General features: G+C 51.0%; 1 protein-coding gene across 1 annotated transcript in view; it reads left to right on the top strand.

Moving 5' to 3' along the window:
* SPTBN4 (spectrin beta, non-erythrocytic 4) overlaps positions 1–19425 on the top strand; it is a 77104-nt gene that overhangs the window by 44939 nt on the left and 12740 nt on the right. The window contains exons 20-25 of the mRNA XM_025424953.3: positions 2773–2919; positions 4148–4411; positions 14854–15078; positions 16073–16162; positions 18483–18761; positions 18853–18983. Coding sequence (XP_025280738.3) covers positions 2773–2919; positions 4148–4411; positions 14854–15078; positions 16073–16162; positions 18483–18761; positions 18853–18983 — 1136 coding nt within the window. The remainder of the gene's footprint in view (positions 1–2772; positions 2920–4147; positions 4412–14853; positions 15079–16072; positions 16163–18482; positions 18762–18852; positions 18984–19425) is intronic.

Genomic DNA, 19425 nt, shown 5'->3' with positions numbered 1-19425 from the left:
GTTCAGGAACCAGGCCCTAATTCCTCTTATTAAAAGATGGTTTGACACCCTCCGCGGTGAACCCCCACGGGAGAGTGTTCTCCCCACATATGAAATGGACAAGGGCCTCCGTACCTCCCACCCCCACATAACTCAAGTCCATTAGAGGTGGGTCTGGGACTCAGTCCCACGCGAGACGGCTCTGGGAACCCCTGTCTCCCTCCTTCCCGATGGAGATCATTCTGGCAGTCCCTGTTAGAAGTCCATCTGGCCAACATCTTCTGAGATGTTCCGGGACTCCTCCCATATCGCCTGTCTATATTCCTGAGATAGCCGGGAATCGGAATCCCTTCTCGTTCGAGATGGTTCAGGAGCCCACCCCACCCCCACCCCACCCCATACTTCACGTAGCTGAGGGAGCCCGGCCTCAGGCCCCCCCTCCTGTCCTTCGATTAGGTCCGGGAGCTCCTTCTCCCTCCCGTGGGATCGTTCTGGACCAAGTAGCAGTAATCTGAGATGGCGCAGAACCACCCCCACTCCCGGCCCCCCATGCTTTAGGGAGGTGGTGAATCCTCCGCCACCCCCCGACTGAGGCCCGGCAAGGAGGCGGGCACGGAGGCAGGCAGGGGGCGCGCGCGGGCGGGCGCGCTGCCGCGGCGCGGGGGCGGGGGCGGGGGCGCGCGTCCGCCGGAGTCTCAGCCGTCGCCACCGCTGCCACCGCCGTCGCAGTGGAGGGGCGAGAGCCCGCCCGCCGCAGGGACGCTCCGCCAACGCCGCTGCCACTTCAGGTCCCCGGGGCGCCCGGGGGAGGGGGCTGGCGCGCGTCCCCGCCGACGCGTGCGGGGGAGGGGGCTCGGGCGCGTGCTCGCCCGCCGAGGCCGCGGGAAGGAGGGGCGCGGGCGGCGCGGGGACCCCAGCCCTGGGGAGGGACGGTGCAGCTGGGAGCTGTCCGCGGTGCTGGTGCGGGCGGGACTGAGGGGCCGGGTCCCAGGGGAGGGAAGCGGCACAGGGAGGACTTCTAAGGCTACTCCGGGGGTAGTCTGGATCTGCCCTGGGGCTGAAGGAGGTCTCATCCTCTCTAGGGGGCTCTCCTCTGGGTTTTGGGGGAGCTGATTTTTGCCCTGGGGCTGGGGGGCTCTCCGCCTTTTGAACGGTTTCTTCCTTGGTTCTTGGGCGATCTGTGTTAGCCTTAAATGATGGGAGCAAATCACTTTTCCGGGGAGGGGGGGTTCTGCTTTGGGCAATGAGGGACTTGCATCCGCTCTGGGTTTGGGGGCTCTGATTTTGAGGGCCATTTCCTTGGTTGTTCGGGACTCTAGTTTGGCCCTGGATGATGGGGGTCAATCACTTTTGGGGGACTTTACCTTGATGACGAAGTACCATCTCCTTTAGGGCTTTGCCTTCACTGTGTGGCTGCCATTGGCGAGCTCTTCCTTGTGTGTCAGAAACCTGTGAATTGAGTTGGAGGGTTCAGTGTTTGACTTGGCTCTAGTGTGTGTGTGTATGACGGAGTCTGAAGCTGACCCGGACCCCTAGGGAGCACATGCTCCGGGGACACGGGGTGGGGTTTGGCTGGCTCGGGATTTGTCCTTGGCTTTGACTGCATTTGCCTCCCAGGCAGGGCTAGTCTGTATTTTTTTTTTAATTTTTTTTTTTTTTTTTTTTTTTTTTTTTTTTTTGCGGGGAGGGAAGAGGAGGATCTTGTGACGGGGGTGGGGGGGGAGGGAAAGGGGGAGGAGCAAAATGTCCCAGGTGCTAGGTTTGGTCATGAGTGGGTGGGGAGATTCCGGTTTGGGGGACAGATCTTATTTGGGGGACTTCAGAAAGCAGCTTTGCGATTGGTCCTGCTCAGGATAATGAGGGGGGCCCTATTCTGTGCTTGCATTTTGGATGACTGGTCTTGCTGGTGAGTGGGGGAGGGAGTAGAAATGGCTTTAGTTTGGGAGGGGGGCTGGCTTAGGAAGTTCTGTCTGATTCTCTTGGGGAGTCTGGGACTAGATTTTGGGGTAGGCTCATTTGGGGAGCCAGCAGGCAGCCCTGTTGCTTACATTTGGGAGGCTGGCTTTGCCTAGGGGCTGGAACTAGTCATGGTTTGGGGGAATTGCAGTCTTGGTGTCCTGGGGCTGAATATGGGAAGTCCTGTGGGCTCATTAGGAAAGCTGGATTTGGGTTGTGGGGAATGGGTTTATCCCAGATTGGAGGGCTGGTCTGGAGGGTACTAGACTTGGCTCTAATTGGGAAGTTGCTTAAGAGTTCATCCGGCCATATTGGGAGGTTAAGGCTAGGTACCTTCTTCATTTGATACCCTTGGGAATGGGTTGAGAATCTTGAATTGGTGGTTATTAGAGGCGGTTAAGACTAAACGGTAGGGTCAAAGTGTTGCTATTGGGAAGATGGCGCGGGAAGCTGAGGCTAAATTGGAAGTTGGTTAAATTAGGTGGAGATCTAGTTTTGGAGGGTTTCTTTGCCCCTGGGTGGGAGGAGGCTGACTGGCTCAGAAGCTGTACCTTTGGGGACTTATGAGGAGTTGTGAAGGGCTGCCCTGAGGTCAGGGCAACTAGAGACTGGGCATTCTGGGGATGCCAATCCATCTTCCACCTGTAGGAAAGAGCTTGAACTGTGCCCCCAAACACCCCCAATAAAGGCCTTACTTGCAAAGTTTCTTCCATCCCTTCCTCCCTCCCTACCCCTAAATCTAGCAGTCTAGGTTTTGAATCTGGGACCTTTGGAGGAGATAGGGGTACTGTGCCAAGTTGGGGGATTCAGCTGAGCTCCTCCCCCTGTCCTGCACAGCTGGATGGCTGGATCCATGAGAAGATGCTAATGGCGCGGGATGGCACGAGGGAAGACGGCCACAAGCTGCATAAGAGATGGCTCCGGCACCAGGCATTCATGGCCGAACTGGCTCAGAATAAGGAGTGGCTGGAGAAGATCGAGAGGGTGAGGATGTAGAAGGTCCCTCTGCCTGTGCCAGGTGCTGGAGGCCTCCAGGGGGACCCACATCTCAGTTCCTGAACCCTCCACTGCCGCCCTGCCATTCCTACGCCCTCTGAACCCCTTCAGGTCATTTGCACATCTGCTCCTAGCAGTATGGCCTTGAGCGATTCACATAACCTCTTAGAGCTTCGGTTTTGCCATCTGTAAAATGGGTAGCATCTCTTCTGCATGGTGCCCTTACTCTCCTGTAACCTCTCCCACCAAGCTTTCTCCCACTCCACTTGAAGCATCTAAGATGGGAGGTCAAGTAGACAGGCTGGTGGAGCAGTCCAGGGAAGCCCAGGGTTAATGGGAACTTTGGATTCCTACAACCTTGGGTTCCAATTGTGTCTTTGCCTCTTACCAGCTGTGAGCCTTGGTGAATTGTGCTAACCCCTTTGAGCCTCAATTTTCTCCGCTTTAAACTAGGGGTGCCTGGCTGACTCAGTCAGAAGAGCATGTGACTCTTGATCTTGGGGTTAGGAATTTGAGCCCCACATTGGGTGTAGAGATTACTTAAGCAAATAAAACTTTAAAAAAGAAAAGAAAAGAAGAAAATAATAAACATTGCTACTTCCCTGTGCTCTAGTGCATGTAAAGTCCTTAATAGAAGGCCAAGCACCCAGGTGCATAATTGCTATGGCGTTGTTATTCTTAATATGTACTGTACCCTATGTAGCTCTAGGCTGCCAAGGAGCTTGACTCCAGTCTTGGAGGAACCCAACCTCAACCCCCAAAACTGATTCCTACTCTTGTTGAACCCCTAGCCCTATAGGCCTCAGTACCCCCACTCCTCTAACTCAAAGGGGGACACTCAGGTCAGCCTTAAACCCAATGGTGCCCCATAAATGGTGGCATGGGGCAAAGCCACTCTTTGAGTTTAATGGAAGTTCACTCTCTCTACTTCTTTTGCTCTTTCTGTATCTCTTCTATCTCTGTCTCTGTCTCTGTCTCATCTGTCTTTCTTATGGTCCTCTTCCCATGTTTCTGACTTTACGTGCATATCCTTGTGTCCATCACTCTATATCTGTCTGTCTCTTGGCTCATCTTTCTTCCCTTGCGTTGGTCCCTTCCATCTCTGGGCCTGTCTCTGTCTCCATGTCTCTGTGTCCCATTGCCCCCATACTTCTCTGTCCCTCCCCACCACCTGCCCCCTCCCTTTCACTTCCTGTCTCCCACTCCTCTGGGACAGGAGGGCCAGCAACTGATGCAGGAGAAGCCGGAGCTGGCGGCCTCAGTGCGGAAAAAGCTGGGTGAGATCCGGCAGTGCTGGGCCGAGCTGGAGAGTACCACCCAGGCCAAGGCGCGGCAGCTCTTTGAGGCCAGCAAGGCTGACCAGCTGGTCCAGAGCTTCACCGAGCTGGACAAGAAGCTCCTTCACATGGAAAGCCAGTTGCAAGACGTGGATCCTGGAGGGGACCTAGCCACCGTCAACAGCCAGCTCAAGAAGCTACAGGTATGGCCTGGCTGACCCAGATAGGGACTCCTGATGCCATGGGGTGGCCTGAGTCAGGATCAGACTGCACTCAAGGTATTCCACACAGAAGAGATTTAATACAAGGATTTATTTCAAATGTGTCTAGAAGGAAGAGCAGAAAGGGAATACTGAGAGAATCCAGTTAATAGTCACTCACGCCTTCCAGCAACCCTAAGGGATTGGTACCATTATTATTCCTCATTCTACCATTGGGGAAAGCAAGGCACAGAAGGTAAAGCACCTGGCCGAAGGACACACAGCTAGCCAGCATCTCCCTTAGCAAGTGGGGAGGGCTCAGGGAACAGACACGGTGTCTACATTATCTCTGCTCCTAGCTGGCAGCCAGTCAGTGATCAGTATCTGATCACTTGACACGAATGAATGGCTGGAGGTGCGAAAGTGGGTGTTGCTTTTCGCCTCTTAAGATGTAACAGCTCCTGCCTTTAGGTGCCAGGAACAATGCCTGACCATGACCCATGGGAAACTGAGCCTCCAAGAGGCGAACCTGCTGGCCCAGAGTAGCAAGTGAGGAGCTTGGATTCAAATCCAGAACCCTTGGCTCTTCACCATTCCTTTTGATATACCTCCTGCATAGTTATGCTGCTAAAGGGCTTGGCATAGGGCCTGGCAAAAAGAAAGAAAGAGAGAGAGAGAGAGAGAGAGAGAGAGAGAGAGAGAGAGAGAGAGAGAAAGAAAGAAAGAAAGAAAGAAAGAAAGAAAGCTAATAATAAAAGCATAAAAACACTAATTAAAATCCATTCATCTATGCAGCAAAACTTTATTGAGCACCTGCTGTATGCCAACTGCTTTTCTTGGTGCTGGAATACAGCAGTGGGCAAAACTGACTCAAAACCACAACCTTCATGGGGCTCACGTTCTGTCAGGGACATAGTCAAAGGAGCAAAGAGACAAACAGATCTGAATCTGATGCCAGTGATGTCATTGCTTTATGCGCAGCAGCGGCCTCAGATGACTTGGTCTCTTTACACTCTTAGAAATCGTGGAGATCCCCAAACAGCTTTTGTTCGGGTGAATTACACGTACTGATATTTACTGCACTAAAAAATAAACGATTAAACTAAAAGCAACAATAACGGGATGCCTGGGTGGCTCAGTGGTTGAGCGTCTGCCTTTGGCTCAGGTCGTGATCCTGCAATCCTGGGATCAAGTCCTGCATCAGGCTCCCTACAGGGAGCCTGCTTCTCCCTCTGCCTGTGTCTCTGTCTCTCTCTGTGTGTCTCTCGTGAATAAATAAATAAAATCTTTAAAAAAAAAAAACAACGATAACAAATCAATCACATATTAACCCCAAAGCATTCCTTTATGAAGAATAACTTTATTTTCCAAGCTGAAAAAAAATATTAGAGGATTGGCACTGTTTTCAATGCCACAGCTCTTTCACGTCTGGCTTAATATAAGATTCTCACCTTTGCTTCTGCGGCCATTCTGTTTTCTGTGGCAAAAGCACGGGTCATATGGTCCCTGCAAAACCACCCTACACTCTTGGGAGAGAATGAGAATAAAGGCAAGTGGCGGGGCAGCCCCAATGGTCCAGCGGTTTGGCGCTGCCTTCAGCCCAGGGTGTGATCCTGGAGACCCGGGATCGAGTCCCACGAAGGGCTCCCTGCATGGAGCCTGCTTCTCCTTCTGCCTGTGTCTCTGCCTCTTTCTCTCTCTGTGTCTGTCATGAATAAATGAATGAAATATTTTTTTTTAAAGGCAAGTAACCCCTTAGTATTTTTATAAAATAGTTGTAACCTCTCAGACCCCTTGAAAAGATGTTGGCGATGTGGTAAGCTCTCAAGAAACAGGGATCTGTGACTGTCAGGGCACCAGCCAGAAACAGAAGGCATGCTCTGCTGAGGACAGCTTGAGGAAGTTGGTGTAATGGTCATATGCTCTGCCATCACTGTCTTGAAGTTCTTAATAATATTTGAGTGAGGGCCTGCATTTTCATTTTGTACCAGGCCCCATGATTTCGGCAGCTAGTCCTGAGCCTAACCCATCTGGAAGCCAGAAGGCAGGGGGCAGGGGGGCGGATCGGGGCAGTCTGGACTGGGCAGCCCCCTGGGCCACAGAGCAGGGTGGAGAAGCTTAGACCATGGATCAGGAGGGGGAAAAGAAGGCATCCGGTGCCCCAGCAGCTATCACCAGCATTGTCAGTGGTCTCACCACGATTGCTAACGCCTCCCTGGCAGCACATCGCAGTGGGTAAAGGCACAGACTCAGGAATCAGACGGGTCTGGGTTTGAATCCTAACTCTGTGTCTTACCAGTCCGGTGATGTTAGGCAAGTGGCTTTGCCTCTGGCTTTGAACCTCAGGTCTGCAAATGGGAAGCACCATCATACTAAGTCACTTGGCAGCGGGACTGTGGGAGGCAATGTGGCACCATGGTCAAGGCCATGGATGTGGGAGCCTGGCTGCCTGGGGTCAAGCCTGGCTCTCTGACGTACCAACTCGGTGACCTAGAAATTACTTCTCTCTTTGTGCCTCATTTTCTCCTTCAGTAAAATGGGCATAATGATAGTACTGTCCTCATGTGGATATTGTAAAGCTTAAAAGACATACTTTACCAAGTAGCTTCAGAATTACTGACTCAACAGATCTGAGTTTCAGTATTTGTTTAGAGGTTTTTAACATTTTTATTTTATTTATTTATTTTTTAAAGATTTATTTATTTATTTATGAGAGACACAGAGAGAATGGCAGAGACACAGGCAGAGGGAGAAGCAGGCTCCCTGTGGGGAGCCCGATGTGGGACTCAATCCTGAGACTCCAAGATCACGCCCTGGGCCCAAGGCAGATGCTCAACCACTGAGCTACCCAGGTGTCCCAACATTTTCATTTTAATTGTCTTCAACTGGAGGATGTATATCATCACTGTGCTGTGTTCAAAGTTACTTGGGTCATTATTTCCTGACCTTCAGTGTGGTTCTTATTTATGTGAAGTTGTTTCCACTCAGGGCATTCCCCTCACACACACTCATTTTGCAGTTTAAAAATGTATTTTGGAAGGTTATATATGGAATGTTAATATAGTGCCAAAAGTTAGAACGGTCTTCAGTTCACGTGATCTTGCCAAATAGCTTGCCTGAAGCCTGCTGCCAGTTAATGCTCTCTCCGCAGCAGCGAATGAGAGTTCCTGTTTCTGCCCATACTCACCAGCACCTGGTATTGTCAGACTTTTTAGATTTTTTCCCAATCTGATGGATAGATGTTTGCGTTTGTATTTTTTCTGGTAACTGGCGAGCTTGATCATCCCTGTCCTTCTTCCGGCCATTCAGGTTTTGGAGGGAGGATCTGGGGCCTCGTGCTCTTCCGTCCCCATGAAAGGGAGAGGTGTTGAAGCACTCACTGTTCCAGGGAGAGAGGCTGAGGCCCAGCAGAGACATGGGTCTGGCTGGAGTTCACAGAGAGACTGGGAGGCAGGGCCAGGCCCCCTCGTAGGACTTTCCCCAGCAGAGGGAGCCCGAGGCGGTGGGGAGTGGCTCAGGAGGCCACGGCCCCCAGATGGAGCCCAGCTGGGCCTCAGGAGCTGCCCAAGGCCCCCGCTTGTCCCCTGGGGCCGCCTGAGAGCTCAGACACTGGGCACACGCTGGAGGGCAGGCGGCTGCCATCCAGCCGGCAAATTTCCTGGCTGCCGCACCCTCAGGCCCTGGGGCCAGGCAGGGCTGGAGCAGGCTGGTTCAGGCGGAGGGGGTGCGGACATGTGAGCGGTCTGCCCCCTTGGCCTCTCTCCCCGCGCCTGTCTCAGTCCTGCTCCCCGAGTTCCTCTGGGGGCAAATTCTGGGAGTTGCTATCTCTGGTGTCCGTGTCTTTTTATTTCTCTTACTTTCTCATTCTCTTTTCTTTCTGTTTCCATTCTGCATCGCTGCCTCTGTCCCTTGATTCCTACGTCCTCCAGTGTTGTCCCCCCTGCCCTCCCCCTTACCCCGCATATGCTGCAGCTGGCTTCCAGGGAGCCCACCTGGGGTGTAGGCCATGTGACCCCCAGTTCTCACTCAGAGCCTCCTGTCCAACTGTCCTTCCTGGCCCGGGGGCCAGATGGCAGAGTTCCAAGCCCCCGCTTGCCAGTCCTCAGGGGCTGACCAGCTGGTCTGGCTCAGCCACGGGGCTCCCGCCTGGGGAGGGTGGGGGTGGCTGGTCTCCTGCCATCTGGGGGGGACCGGCCAGGGGAAAATGCACTGGAGGCTTTGCAGCTGCTGGGCTGGGTCCCTGGGGACTCCTTACCACCCACTCCACCCCTGCACCCCACCCCCAAGCAAGGCTCTTTCTCTGGCAGAGGAAACACAACACCCCCCACCCCCCATTCTTTGTCTCACATTTCTTCATGAGCTCAGCACAGCCTAGGGGGAGAGTCAGGATACAGAAGCAGCACATCCAGGGACATCCAGGGTTTGAAGCCCTGTTCCATTACCGCATGACCCAGGGCAGGTGACTCCACCTTTCTCAGCCTCCATTACGGAGAATTGGGGTGATGGAGAACCACTGGGATTTTGTGGTGCCATGGCACAGCCCCAGGCTCAAATTCGGGCTCTGGTGGTCTTTACTCTGGACCAGGGACTGCTCCTCTGAGTCTCAGTCCACTCAGCTGGGAAATGGGAAGGCAGCAAAGTGGATCCAAGTGGGGATCAGGTCGATGGGTGGGGAGGGGGGGTGTCAAGAGCTCATGAGCTCTTAATATGAGCTCATGTTATGTGTCACTACCTACCACATGGCTAGCGCCTGAGGCTTTTCTGGAAGTAGGCCCTTCTGGTTTCTCCTTTTTGGTTTTGTTTTGTTTTACATTTAATGTCTTTTTAAAAATTAAGGTTTAATTCCATACCATTAAATGCACCCTTTTAATGTGTACAGGTCAGTGGTTTCCATGAGTATTTGTAAATCACCCCCAAAAGAGATTCCATTCCCATTAGCTCCCTCTACCAATGAACTCCCTCTACTCATGTTCTCTTTGACTCTATAGATTTGACTATTTTGGACAATTCATATAAATGGAATCACACAATATATGGTCCTTGGTGTCTGGCTTCTCTCACTTAGCAACGTTTTCAAGAGGAATCCTTGTGGTGGCGTGTATCAGTACCTCATGGCTCCTCTGATTTTGATGTGTAAAGCTGGTTGACTTTTTAAAATTTTTAATTTTGGGGGTGCCTGGTGGCTCAGTCCGTTAAGCATCTGCCTTTGGCTCAGGTCATGATCCCTGAGTCCTGGGATCAAGCCCCACATCGGGCTCTCTGCTCAGCCAGGAGTCTGCTTCTCCCTCTCCCTCTGCCCCTCTTCCCCGCTTGGGCTCTCTTTTTCTCTCTCAAATAAATAAATACAATCTTAAAAAAAGAGAGAAAGAAAATAAAAGTCTTAATATTTAATATGGCCCAGCATCATAGCCTGGTGTTCAGTCCAACAACGAAGTTAGCACACATTTACAGAGACCTACTCTGTGCCAGGCACAGGGCCAGGTGCTGGGATCCAGCAGTGAGCAAAGCAAACATCCCCATCTTCCCCCAGCCCCTTATGCTGTCAGGATTACAGAAATTAATCCTGGTCCAGTGCTCAGAGCAGTGCCTGGCATGGGGCAGGCATCAGAATGTGTTACCTATTATGGCTGTTACGGTAGGAAGTATAATGTGAAAAGTGAAAAGGCTTTCTTCCTCCTCTCCCTACACATGGTCCCACACCCCTCCAGGGGTGTCACTCTTGTCACGGTTTCTGCTGTGTCCTGGAAATCTTCTATGCATACACACACATGCACATGGCATAGAGGCAGACCATACCGAAGCTTGCGCTTTTCACTTGACAAAACACCCCAGGTGTCCTTTCTTGTCGAAGAATGTATGGATATCCTGGTTGCGTGGTATTCCATGGGGTGGTTCAACAATCTATCTTTAACCAGCCCTCTGTTGAGAGACCTCTGGGCTGTTTCTAATCTTCTGCTAATATAAATAGCACTGTAGGAGACATCCTTGTCCATACCCATTTGAGCCTACGTGCAAACATTTCTGTAGAAAAGAGTCCTCAAAGTAAAATTTCTAGGCCAAAAGGTGTATGCATGAAACTTTGGGAGGGATATGGCCAAGTATCCCCATGAAAAGGCAGTGGACACACCTGCAAGTGACAGCTCTCTTCTCCCTGTCGTCACCATCATTAGGCATCATTAAGCTTTCTCATTCTTTGCTAATCTGAGAACCGAAAGATACTGTCTTACAGTTATTTTAATTTGCATTTCCCTTAACATTGAAGGTGGCTGAACATCTTTTGTGTGTTGAATGGCCTCTGTACTTCTGTATCCTTTGCTCATGCCTGCAGGGAAGGATCCACAGCAAATGGGTGTTCAAAATATGTGGCATTCTTGCAGAAGTAGAAAAGTGTTAGTCCTGGGATGATTCCATTTCGGGTCATACGGCCTCTTGGTGGGCAGGTTATGGAGAGGTTTTCATCTAGTGGAGAACTGGAACTTATTAGCATTTCAGATTATATTTTAAGAGTTTCCAGAATTTGAATGCATTTAGATTTTCTACGCATTGCTGCAGTGATGTTCTTAGTGAAAAAAAGGTTTTGGAGTGACTGTTTTACTTTTCTTTGATTTCTGCAGCTTGTAATTGCGCCTTTTGAACATTTCCTTTTATGTGCTTTTGGCTTGTTAACAACGTTTGATTTTTATCCATTTTTATGACTCCTACAGATTGTGAACTGCATCAGCTGGGGCTCTTTGGGGTGCAGTTCATAGAACTTCAACCCACATTGACTTAGGCTAAAGGGGGAGGCTCTTGGCTCACAAATTGCTGAAAAACTCTGGGGGCAGGCAGCTTCAGGCGTGGCTGGATCAGCTACTCAAATTATGTCCTCAGCAATCTGTCTCCATTTCTGGGTCCTGCTTTCCTCTGTGGTGGCCTCATTATCAGGGAGCCTATTTCTGCCTGGTGGCAAGTTGGCCCCCCAATACCCCAGGCCTGTGTCCTACCAACCGAGGAACTGCATGGGAATCAGAGCACCCTCCTGAGCTCACACACTTTTCCTGCAAACGTGGGAAGAATTTCGGGCGCCTGGGTGGCTCAGTGGGTTAAATGTACCACTCTTGATCTCAGCTCAGGTCTTGAGCTCTGGTCGGGAGTTCAAACACCAGATTGGGCTCCATGCTGGGTGTAGCACTTATTAAAAAAAAAAAAAAAAAAAAAAAAAAGCTGCTTTTTCTTTTAGAACTTTATTTATTTGGGATCCCTGGGTGGCGCAGCGGTTTGGCGCCTGCCTTTGGCCCAGGGCGCGATCCTGGAGACCCGGGATCGAATCCCACGTCGGGCTCCCGGTGCATGGAGCCTGCTTCTCCCTCTACCTGTGTCTCTGCCTCTCTCTCTCTCTCTGTGACTATCATAAATAAATAAAAAAATTAAAAAAAAAAAAAAGAACTTTATTTATTTAAGAGAGAGAGAGCACAAGCAGAGGGGGCAGCAGGCAGAGGGAGAGGGAGAAGCAGGCTCCCCGCAGAGCAGGAAGCCTGAGGCGGGGCTCCATCCTCAGACTCTGGGATTATGATCTGAGCCAAAGGCAGACCCTAACCAGGCTGAACTACCCAGGCACCTAAAAAAAAAAAAAAAAGTTTAAAAAGTGGGAAGAGTTTTCATTGGCTGATCCTAGGTCACATGCCATCTCTTACCCAATCCCCACAGCCAGGGTGGTTTTCAGTGTTCTGATTGGCTAGCTTGGCCCCTGAGGCCTCTTGGCGCTCTAGGTTTTTTTTTTTTTTTTTTTTTTTTTTTTTTTTTTTTTTTTAAATTTTTATTTATTTATGATAGTCACAGAGAGAGAAAGAGAGAGAGGCAGAGACATAGGCAGAGGGAGAAGCAGGCTCCATGCACCGGAAGCCCGATGTGGGATTCGATCCCGGGTCTCCAGGATCGCGCCCTGGGCCAAAGGCAGGCGCTAAACCGCTGCGCCACCCAGGGATCCCGCGCTCTAGGTTTTTTTTCAGTCAGAGCTCAGGCCTCAGGCCTGAGCTATAGCCCCTCTGCGTACAGAACTTTGGAACAAAAGTCTTCACTTGGTTCTTGGGTTTTGACTATTGAGTTGCAATCCTTTGCTCTAATCTGTTACCACTTGACTTCATTGCTGTAATACTGAATTCTTTCATGGCTTTCCCCCATCTGTTCAGAGTCACACAAGTAATACATAAGTATATTCTTTTGGTTAAAGATCTTACTAACGTAGAGGTCTTCAGTGAAACATAATGTCTCCCTTAACCGTACCACCCATTCACGCACCCCAAAGAAACCTCAGTTGTGATTTGGCGTGCAGGATCCCTCTGGACCTTTTTCTGTGCATTTACTGACTACCTGTATGGATTTTTAATATTTTAAGATTTTAATTCAAAATTTTTACAAATTACACTTTATGGTTCAGACATCAAAAGCTATATAAAAAAATCCTATGTGACAAGTCTCTCCTTCACCCCAGTCTCATCCCCCCTGATAGGTACCATCTGTGATTAATTTCTTGTTTATCCCCGAGAATTTTTATGAATGTGCAACCCATGACAAATATATTCAAATGTGTGTTCTAAGTTGCTTTTTTCTCTTAACAGCAACTCTTGGTCATTATTCCATACTGATGTGGATTTGTTTAACCGTTTCACTCTTGTTGGGCATCATGTTTGTTTCCAATTTTTTGCCATTATAAACTCTGCAACAGTGTGATCCTTGGACACACATCTCAGCTACAGTGAACATCCTTGGGCAAACATCTTTGTGCACATGTGCCAGTATTTCTTTAGTTGTATTCCTAGAAGTGGAAGTGCAAGCGCTGGGTCAAAGCATATAAATATTTTTGCATTTTGATAGGATCTGCCAAGTTGCCTTCCAAAAAGGCTCCACTAATTTACACCACCACCGGCCGACAGTGGCTGAACATGCCCATCTCCCTGCATCTTTGCCAATAGTAGATATTATCCATCTTTTACATGTCTGCCAATCTGGCGAATAGGAGAGGGTACCTTGTTTTAGTTTGCATTTTCCTGCTGATTAGTGAGACTAGGCATCTCTTCCATGTGCTTATTTTTATTTCTTCTTTTTTTTTAAGGTTTTATTTATTCATTTGAGAGAGGTAGAGAAAACACGAGTGGGGAATGGGGGAGAGAGGGAGAAGCAGGTTCCCCACTGAGCAGGGAGCCCCATGCCAGGACCCTGGGATCATGACCTGAGCTGGGCCACCCAGATGCCCCTGTGTGCTTATTTCTACTTCTCTGTGTTGCCTATTCACTGGGAGTGGTGCCTATTCGAATTGGAGCAGTCTTTTTCTTTGCCAGTGACATTCATTTGTGCATTGAACAAATCGCAACTGAAGACCTGTTACATGCCAGAGACTGTTCTAGGCGCTCAGAAATACAGAAGTCAATTGACATAAACCCTTCCCTCATGAAGCTCCCATTCTAGAAGAAGGAGGCCAATAAAAAAGCCACAAGTAAAGACAGAATTGTCTGATGGTGCTAAGTGGATACGAAGGAAGCAGGATAAAGGGAATTCTTTGTCAAAGAAACTAGTTCCTTGTTCTATTACGTGTTATGTTAAATTTTTTTTTCAGGTTGCCATTTGCCTTCTAACTACATCTAGAAATGTGGGTTGCTGCAAAAGTATTTTATGTGGCCAAATTTATAAATCTTTCCCTTTATGATTTTTTCTTTGCCTTTTTTTTTCTTGGAAAGATTTTCTCCATCCTAAGATTATAAAAGCATTTGCCCAGGTTTTCTTCTGCGCCTTATGGATTTACTTATTCCATTTAAGTCTTTAATCCATCTGGAATTGTTTTCAGCATAAAGAGCAAGGAAGGGATCCAGCTAAATTGGTTAGCCAGTTGGCCCGTGACCACTCATTGAATAATCCATCCTTTCCTTGGGGATTTGAAATGGCATCTATAAAATGTATGAATTCTCCAGGGTGTTTGGGTCTGCTTTTGCACTTTCTGTCTATCCCTATAGCATACCAACCATTTAAATCACTATCACTTTATATTTATGACATTTGGGAAAGTTGGCTCTTTGGACAAATTACCTAACTTCTCTGGGCCTCAGCTTCCACCTCTGTAAAAAGAGGATATCACCAAATTTGAAGGGTGGTCCTGAGAATTAATGAATTAATGGCCTTTACCCCAGGGGGGCAGGTAAGTCTCTTTGAGAAGGTAACGTTTGAGCTGAAATCTAACTGACTTGGAAGAGCATGCCCGGTAGAGGGAATAACAGAGGCAAAGGCCTGGAGGCAAGAACTAGGTTAGTGTGTGGCAGTTATCAAGAGAGGAGCACAGCGCTAACGGCGGGATTGAGCAGGGGCCGAGTGAAATGGGGGCGTCTTGGCGGTCACCCTAAAGGTACTGGAGAGCCACAGCAGCATTGGGAGGGAGGGTGGAGCCCGTTGACTCCGCGCTGCCCCTGTCCCCACAGTCGATGGAGTCGCAGGTGGAGGAGTGGTACCGCGAGGTGGGAGAGTTGCAGGCGCAGACCGCCGCGCTGCCGCTGGAGCCGGCCAGCAAGGAGCTGGTGGGCGAGCGGCAGAACGCGGTGGGCGAGCGCCTGGTGCGCCTGCTCGAGCCGTTGCAGGAGCGCCGCCGCCTGCTGCTCGCCTCTAAGGAGCTGCACCAGGTGGCGCACGACCTCGACGACGAGCTGGTGAGGACCTGCGCGGGGGACTGGGGCGGGGCCGCGGGATGGGATGGGGAGGGATGGTTGCGGGCGGCGGCGGCGGGACCGGACCCCGCAGGGGAGCCCGCGGCCGGCGGGGGCGTGGAGGCCACGAGTGGGGGCGGGGCCGGGGGGCCTTGGCGAGTTCACGGGCGGCGCTGGCTGGGAGACCTCCCACTGACCCGCTGCCGGACTAGTCACCCATTCACGCCTTCACTTCTCCATTCATTCATTCATTCATTCATTCATTCATTCACCTTTCCGCGTTTACTCATTTGCATTCATTCGTTGATTTATTCATGAAGTCATTTAGTTATTCATTGACTCATCTTTTATTCTTTCCTCCACTGATTTATTGCTATTCATTTATTCACTCACCCCTCATTCATTCCTTTTTCTCATTCAGTTCCTGGCTTCCTGACTTGCTCATTCATTCTTCCGCTCATTAATTTGCTCATACACTTGATCATTAGGGGCCCAGCTCTGTACTTGAATGATGCAGGGGTCACAGGGGGGACCCAGCAGACCCCATTTCCCCCATAGAGGGCTCAAGAGTCCTAGGGAGAAAACAGACTTATCTCCAGACAATGACAACTCAGGGTGGTTAGGGCTCTTATGAGGGAGTTTAGGAAGCTGTGGGAGCCCAGAGGAGGCAACTGGCCAAGGTCCAAAGTCAGGGAGTGTTTCCTAGAGGAGGGGATGCCTGAGTTGAGACATGAAGGGAGAGTCTCCGTGAGCCAGAGCGGGAAGGGAATTGCAGGATGCAAGACCTGTCTGTGCAAAGGACAGAGGTAAGTGAGCATGAACCTGGCTTGAGTGCAGAGTAAAACAGAGCATGTCGAGAGAGAGGAGGCCAGGCAAGTGACCAGGCTCTTTAATGAGGAAGGGCCTTAGATGCTGTGCAGGTGGCTTACAGTTTAATTGGGATGCAGGGGTCCTTGGGTGTATTCTCCCCTTGACTTTCTCCCTGTATCATCTCCAGGCATGGGTCCAGGAGCGACTGCCATTGGCCATGCAGACGGAGCGAGGCAATGGTTTGCAGGCTGTCCAGCAGTACATCAAAAAGAACCAGGTGAGCAGAGCCAGGGTGAGGGTCTGGGTTAGGATACATTGGGATACAAATGAAAGAAACAGCTCAAAGTGGTTAAAGCCAAAAACAAAGGAGGGGGAGGGGAATCTGTTTGCTCTTGTCATTGAGAAGACTGTGGACAGCAGGTATAGATGCATTCAGGTACTTCCATGATGTCATGAATCTCTCAACTCCCCTGTGTGTGTGTGTGTGTGTGTGTGTGTGTTTCTGTGTTAGCTTTGTTGTCAGGCCAACTATCCTTTCTTGATGGTAAAAGACCTTCAATAGATTCCAGTGTACATCCCATCAGTGGGAGTGAAAAGGATTTCTCTCAATAATTTCAGCAATAGTCCCAGGGATAACTCTTATTGGCTCAGCTTGAGTCACATGCCCATCTCTGAACTGATCGTGGTGGCCAGGGATTTAGACTGCTGTGTCGGCCCGGTCTGGACTCAGGCCCACTCTTGGAATCTGCAGGTAGAGTCAGTCTAACTTAATTACCTGGGCTGAGATGGAGACACTGAGGGTTCCCCAGAGGAAAGTCAGGGTCCCATGAGTAACAGTAGGAGAATGGCTATTGGACAAGGAGAAATAAAAGCAACAAGAAGAAAGAACCCAAACCACCCACAGGGAGAAAGGATAGAGATGATCAGCGAGAGAGCTCTGACTCCTGCTGGTGTCTACTTCACTCATTGTGGGGGGAGCTTTTGAGCCTCTAAGATCTCTGGATCTCTGTTCATCTCCCTGGGCCTCAGTTCTACATCTAAATAAGTAGAGCATTGGTCTAGAGCAGTGGTTTTCAAATCACTTAGCAGAGGAACTTTTTGGTCAAAGCAACTCATTCACCAAAACCTAGTGTAAGACACACGAGAAATACTACCACTACTAATTACACATTGATTAAAGACTTGCTGTATACTAAGTACAGTCCTAGGGTATTATACGTGGGTTTAAAAAACAATTTAATCCCCACAACCCTATCAGATAGGTATTCTCATTATTCCCCTTTACCAAAAAACAGGAATTGGGAGAATGGGCCCTGAAAGATGGGGAGGTGGCTTTACAAATTATTCTCAAAAGATTTGTGACCATCCAGCCCCAGCTAGGGTTCTTTAAGAGGCTGGAGGGTTTTGTTTTCGTTTTTCTATTTTGATGAAAACACTCTTGGCTGGTGTTTTTTGTTTGTTTGTTTTGTTTTTTGTTTTTTAAGATTTTTTTTGAGAGCCTGTGCACCTGTGCATGGGGATGGGGGGGCCAGAGGGAGAGGGAGAAACAGACTCCCTGCTGAGTTGGGAGCCCAAGTAGGAAGGCAGATGCTTAACTGACTGAGCCACACAGGAGCCCAAAAAAACACTCTTGGCTGTTGACTGTTTGGGGACAAGAAGAACTGGTCCATCCCTTTTACAGTTGAAGGAAAGAACCAAGTGCACTTCATGCTTAAGGCAGGGGGAGCTCCCCTGTGCGTGTGCAGGAGTGCTGGATGCTCCAGGGCCGGCAGAGGAGTAACAGAATCTAGTATTGATTGAGCACCTACTGTGTGCCAGGCACAGTTCTGAGTGCTCCAGGGTACAGCAACCCCCTGAGGTGGACATTAAGCACGCCACCACCAGCCATGGGAAGTTGGCAAGTTCCTTAACCTCTCTGTGCCTCAGTTTCCTAGAGAACTGGAGCTGCACTGAGGACTAGATGAGTGGCGGCATCACGCAAGGCCCCTGCATAGCAAAGTGCCTGGCAGGTGGCAGGAGCTCAGGGTTGCCTATTATCACCTCCGTTTGCAAGTCAAGGAAACTGAGGCACAGGAGAAGCTAAGTAAGGTGTGCGCCAAGTACAGAGCTGATTTAGGGAACCTTCTGGGCTGATAGAAGTGTCCCATATTCTGACCTGGGTATGCGTGTACCCACGTGTAAATACGTGTTGAACTCTACCCAGATTTGCACGCCTCATTGCACGTGAATTACACACCCACTGTCCCCAGCAGCCTGATTCTCAGCCCGATTCGGCCATGAGTGGGTATTTTACACCACCAGGGTCTTGGTTAAGAGCAGTGTCTGGAGCCTGCGTCCTGTGTTCAAATCCTGTTGCCCCCTTACTAGCTGCTTGCTCTCAGGCGATGAACTGCGCCTCTCAGTCCTGTTTTCCCACCTGCAACATGGGGGTTTGAGTGAGCGAGGAACAGTAAACTGCCTGGGGTTGCCTGGCGCAAGGGGGGCGCTCTGCGGGGGTTTCTGATTCCCTCCGTGGGGCCGTGCCAGTCTCCCGGGGTGCGGGCAGTGCCGGGCCTGGGAAGGCCCCTCTCCACCCACGCCCCAACCTCTGCCCCCAGGGCCTGCGGCGGGAGATCCAGGCGCACGGGCCGCGGCTGGAGGAGGTGCTGGAGCGCGCGGGCGCGCTGGCGTCGCTGCGCAGCCCCGAGGCGGAGGCCGTGCGCCGCGGCCAGGAGCAGCTGCAGGGCGCCTGGGCCGGGCTGCGGGAGGCGGCCGAGCGGCGGCAGCAGGTGCTGGACGCCGCCTTCCAGGTGGAGCAGTACTACTTCGACGTGGCCGAGGTGGAGGCGTGGCTGGGCGAGCAGGAGCTGCTCATGATGAGTGAGGATAAGGGCAAGGTGCGCCCGGGCTGGGGGTGCGGGGGGCCTGGGGGCGCTGGAGCCCGGGGCCGGCCGCTGCAGCCTCATCGCGGGCGCCGTGTGCCCCCAGGACGAACAGAGCACCCTGCAGCTGCTCAAGAAGCACCTGCAGCTGGAGCAGGGCGTGGAGAACTACGAGGAAAGCATCGCGCAGCTGTCGCGCCAGTGCCGGGCGCTGCTGGAGATGGGGCACCCCGACAGGTGGGCGGGGCCCGTTCTTAAGGAATGATTCAGAAGGATCTGAAACTTCGCTCTTGGAAATTGCGATAGGGCTCCACTTGGACTTTAGGGTGGGAGGGGCCCTCACTGCCTACGAGCTGGAGCCCTCGGATTTCAGCATGTGGTTGGAGCCCCAAGTGGCCCGGCAATGCCCCAGGGATGGTTAAGAGGGTGATCCACCAGGGGTACTGGGATTTGAGTGTAGGGGTGAGAGGTGATGTCTCAGGCTCAGGAAAGAAGGAAGAGCTCAAGGGATCCCTGGGTGGCGCAGCGGTTTGGCGCCTGCCTTTGGCCCAGGGCGCGATCCTGGAGACCCGGGATCGAATCCCACGTCGGGCTCCCGGTGCATGGAGCCTGCTTCTCCCTCTGCCTGTGTCTCTGCCTCTCTCTCTCTCTCTGTGACTATCATAAATAAATAAAAATT

The sequence above is a fragment of the Canis lupus genome, chromosome 1, assembly GCF_003254725.2.
Source record: "Canis lupus dingo isolate Sandy chromosome 1, ASM325472v2, whole genome shotgun sequence".
Taxonomy (NCBI): domain Eukaryota; kingdom Metazoa; phylum Chordata; class Mammalia; order Carnivora; family Canidae; genus Canis; species Canis lupus.
This window is presented reverse-complemented; position numbering and strand designations above follow the sequence as displayed.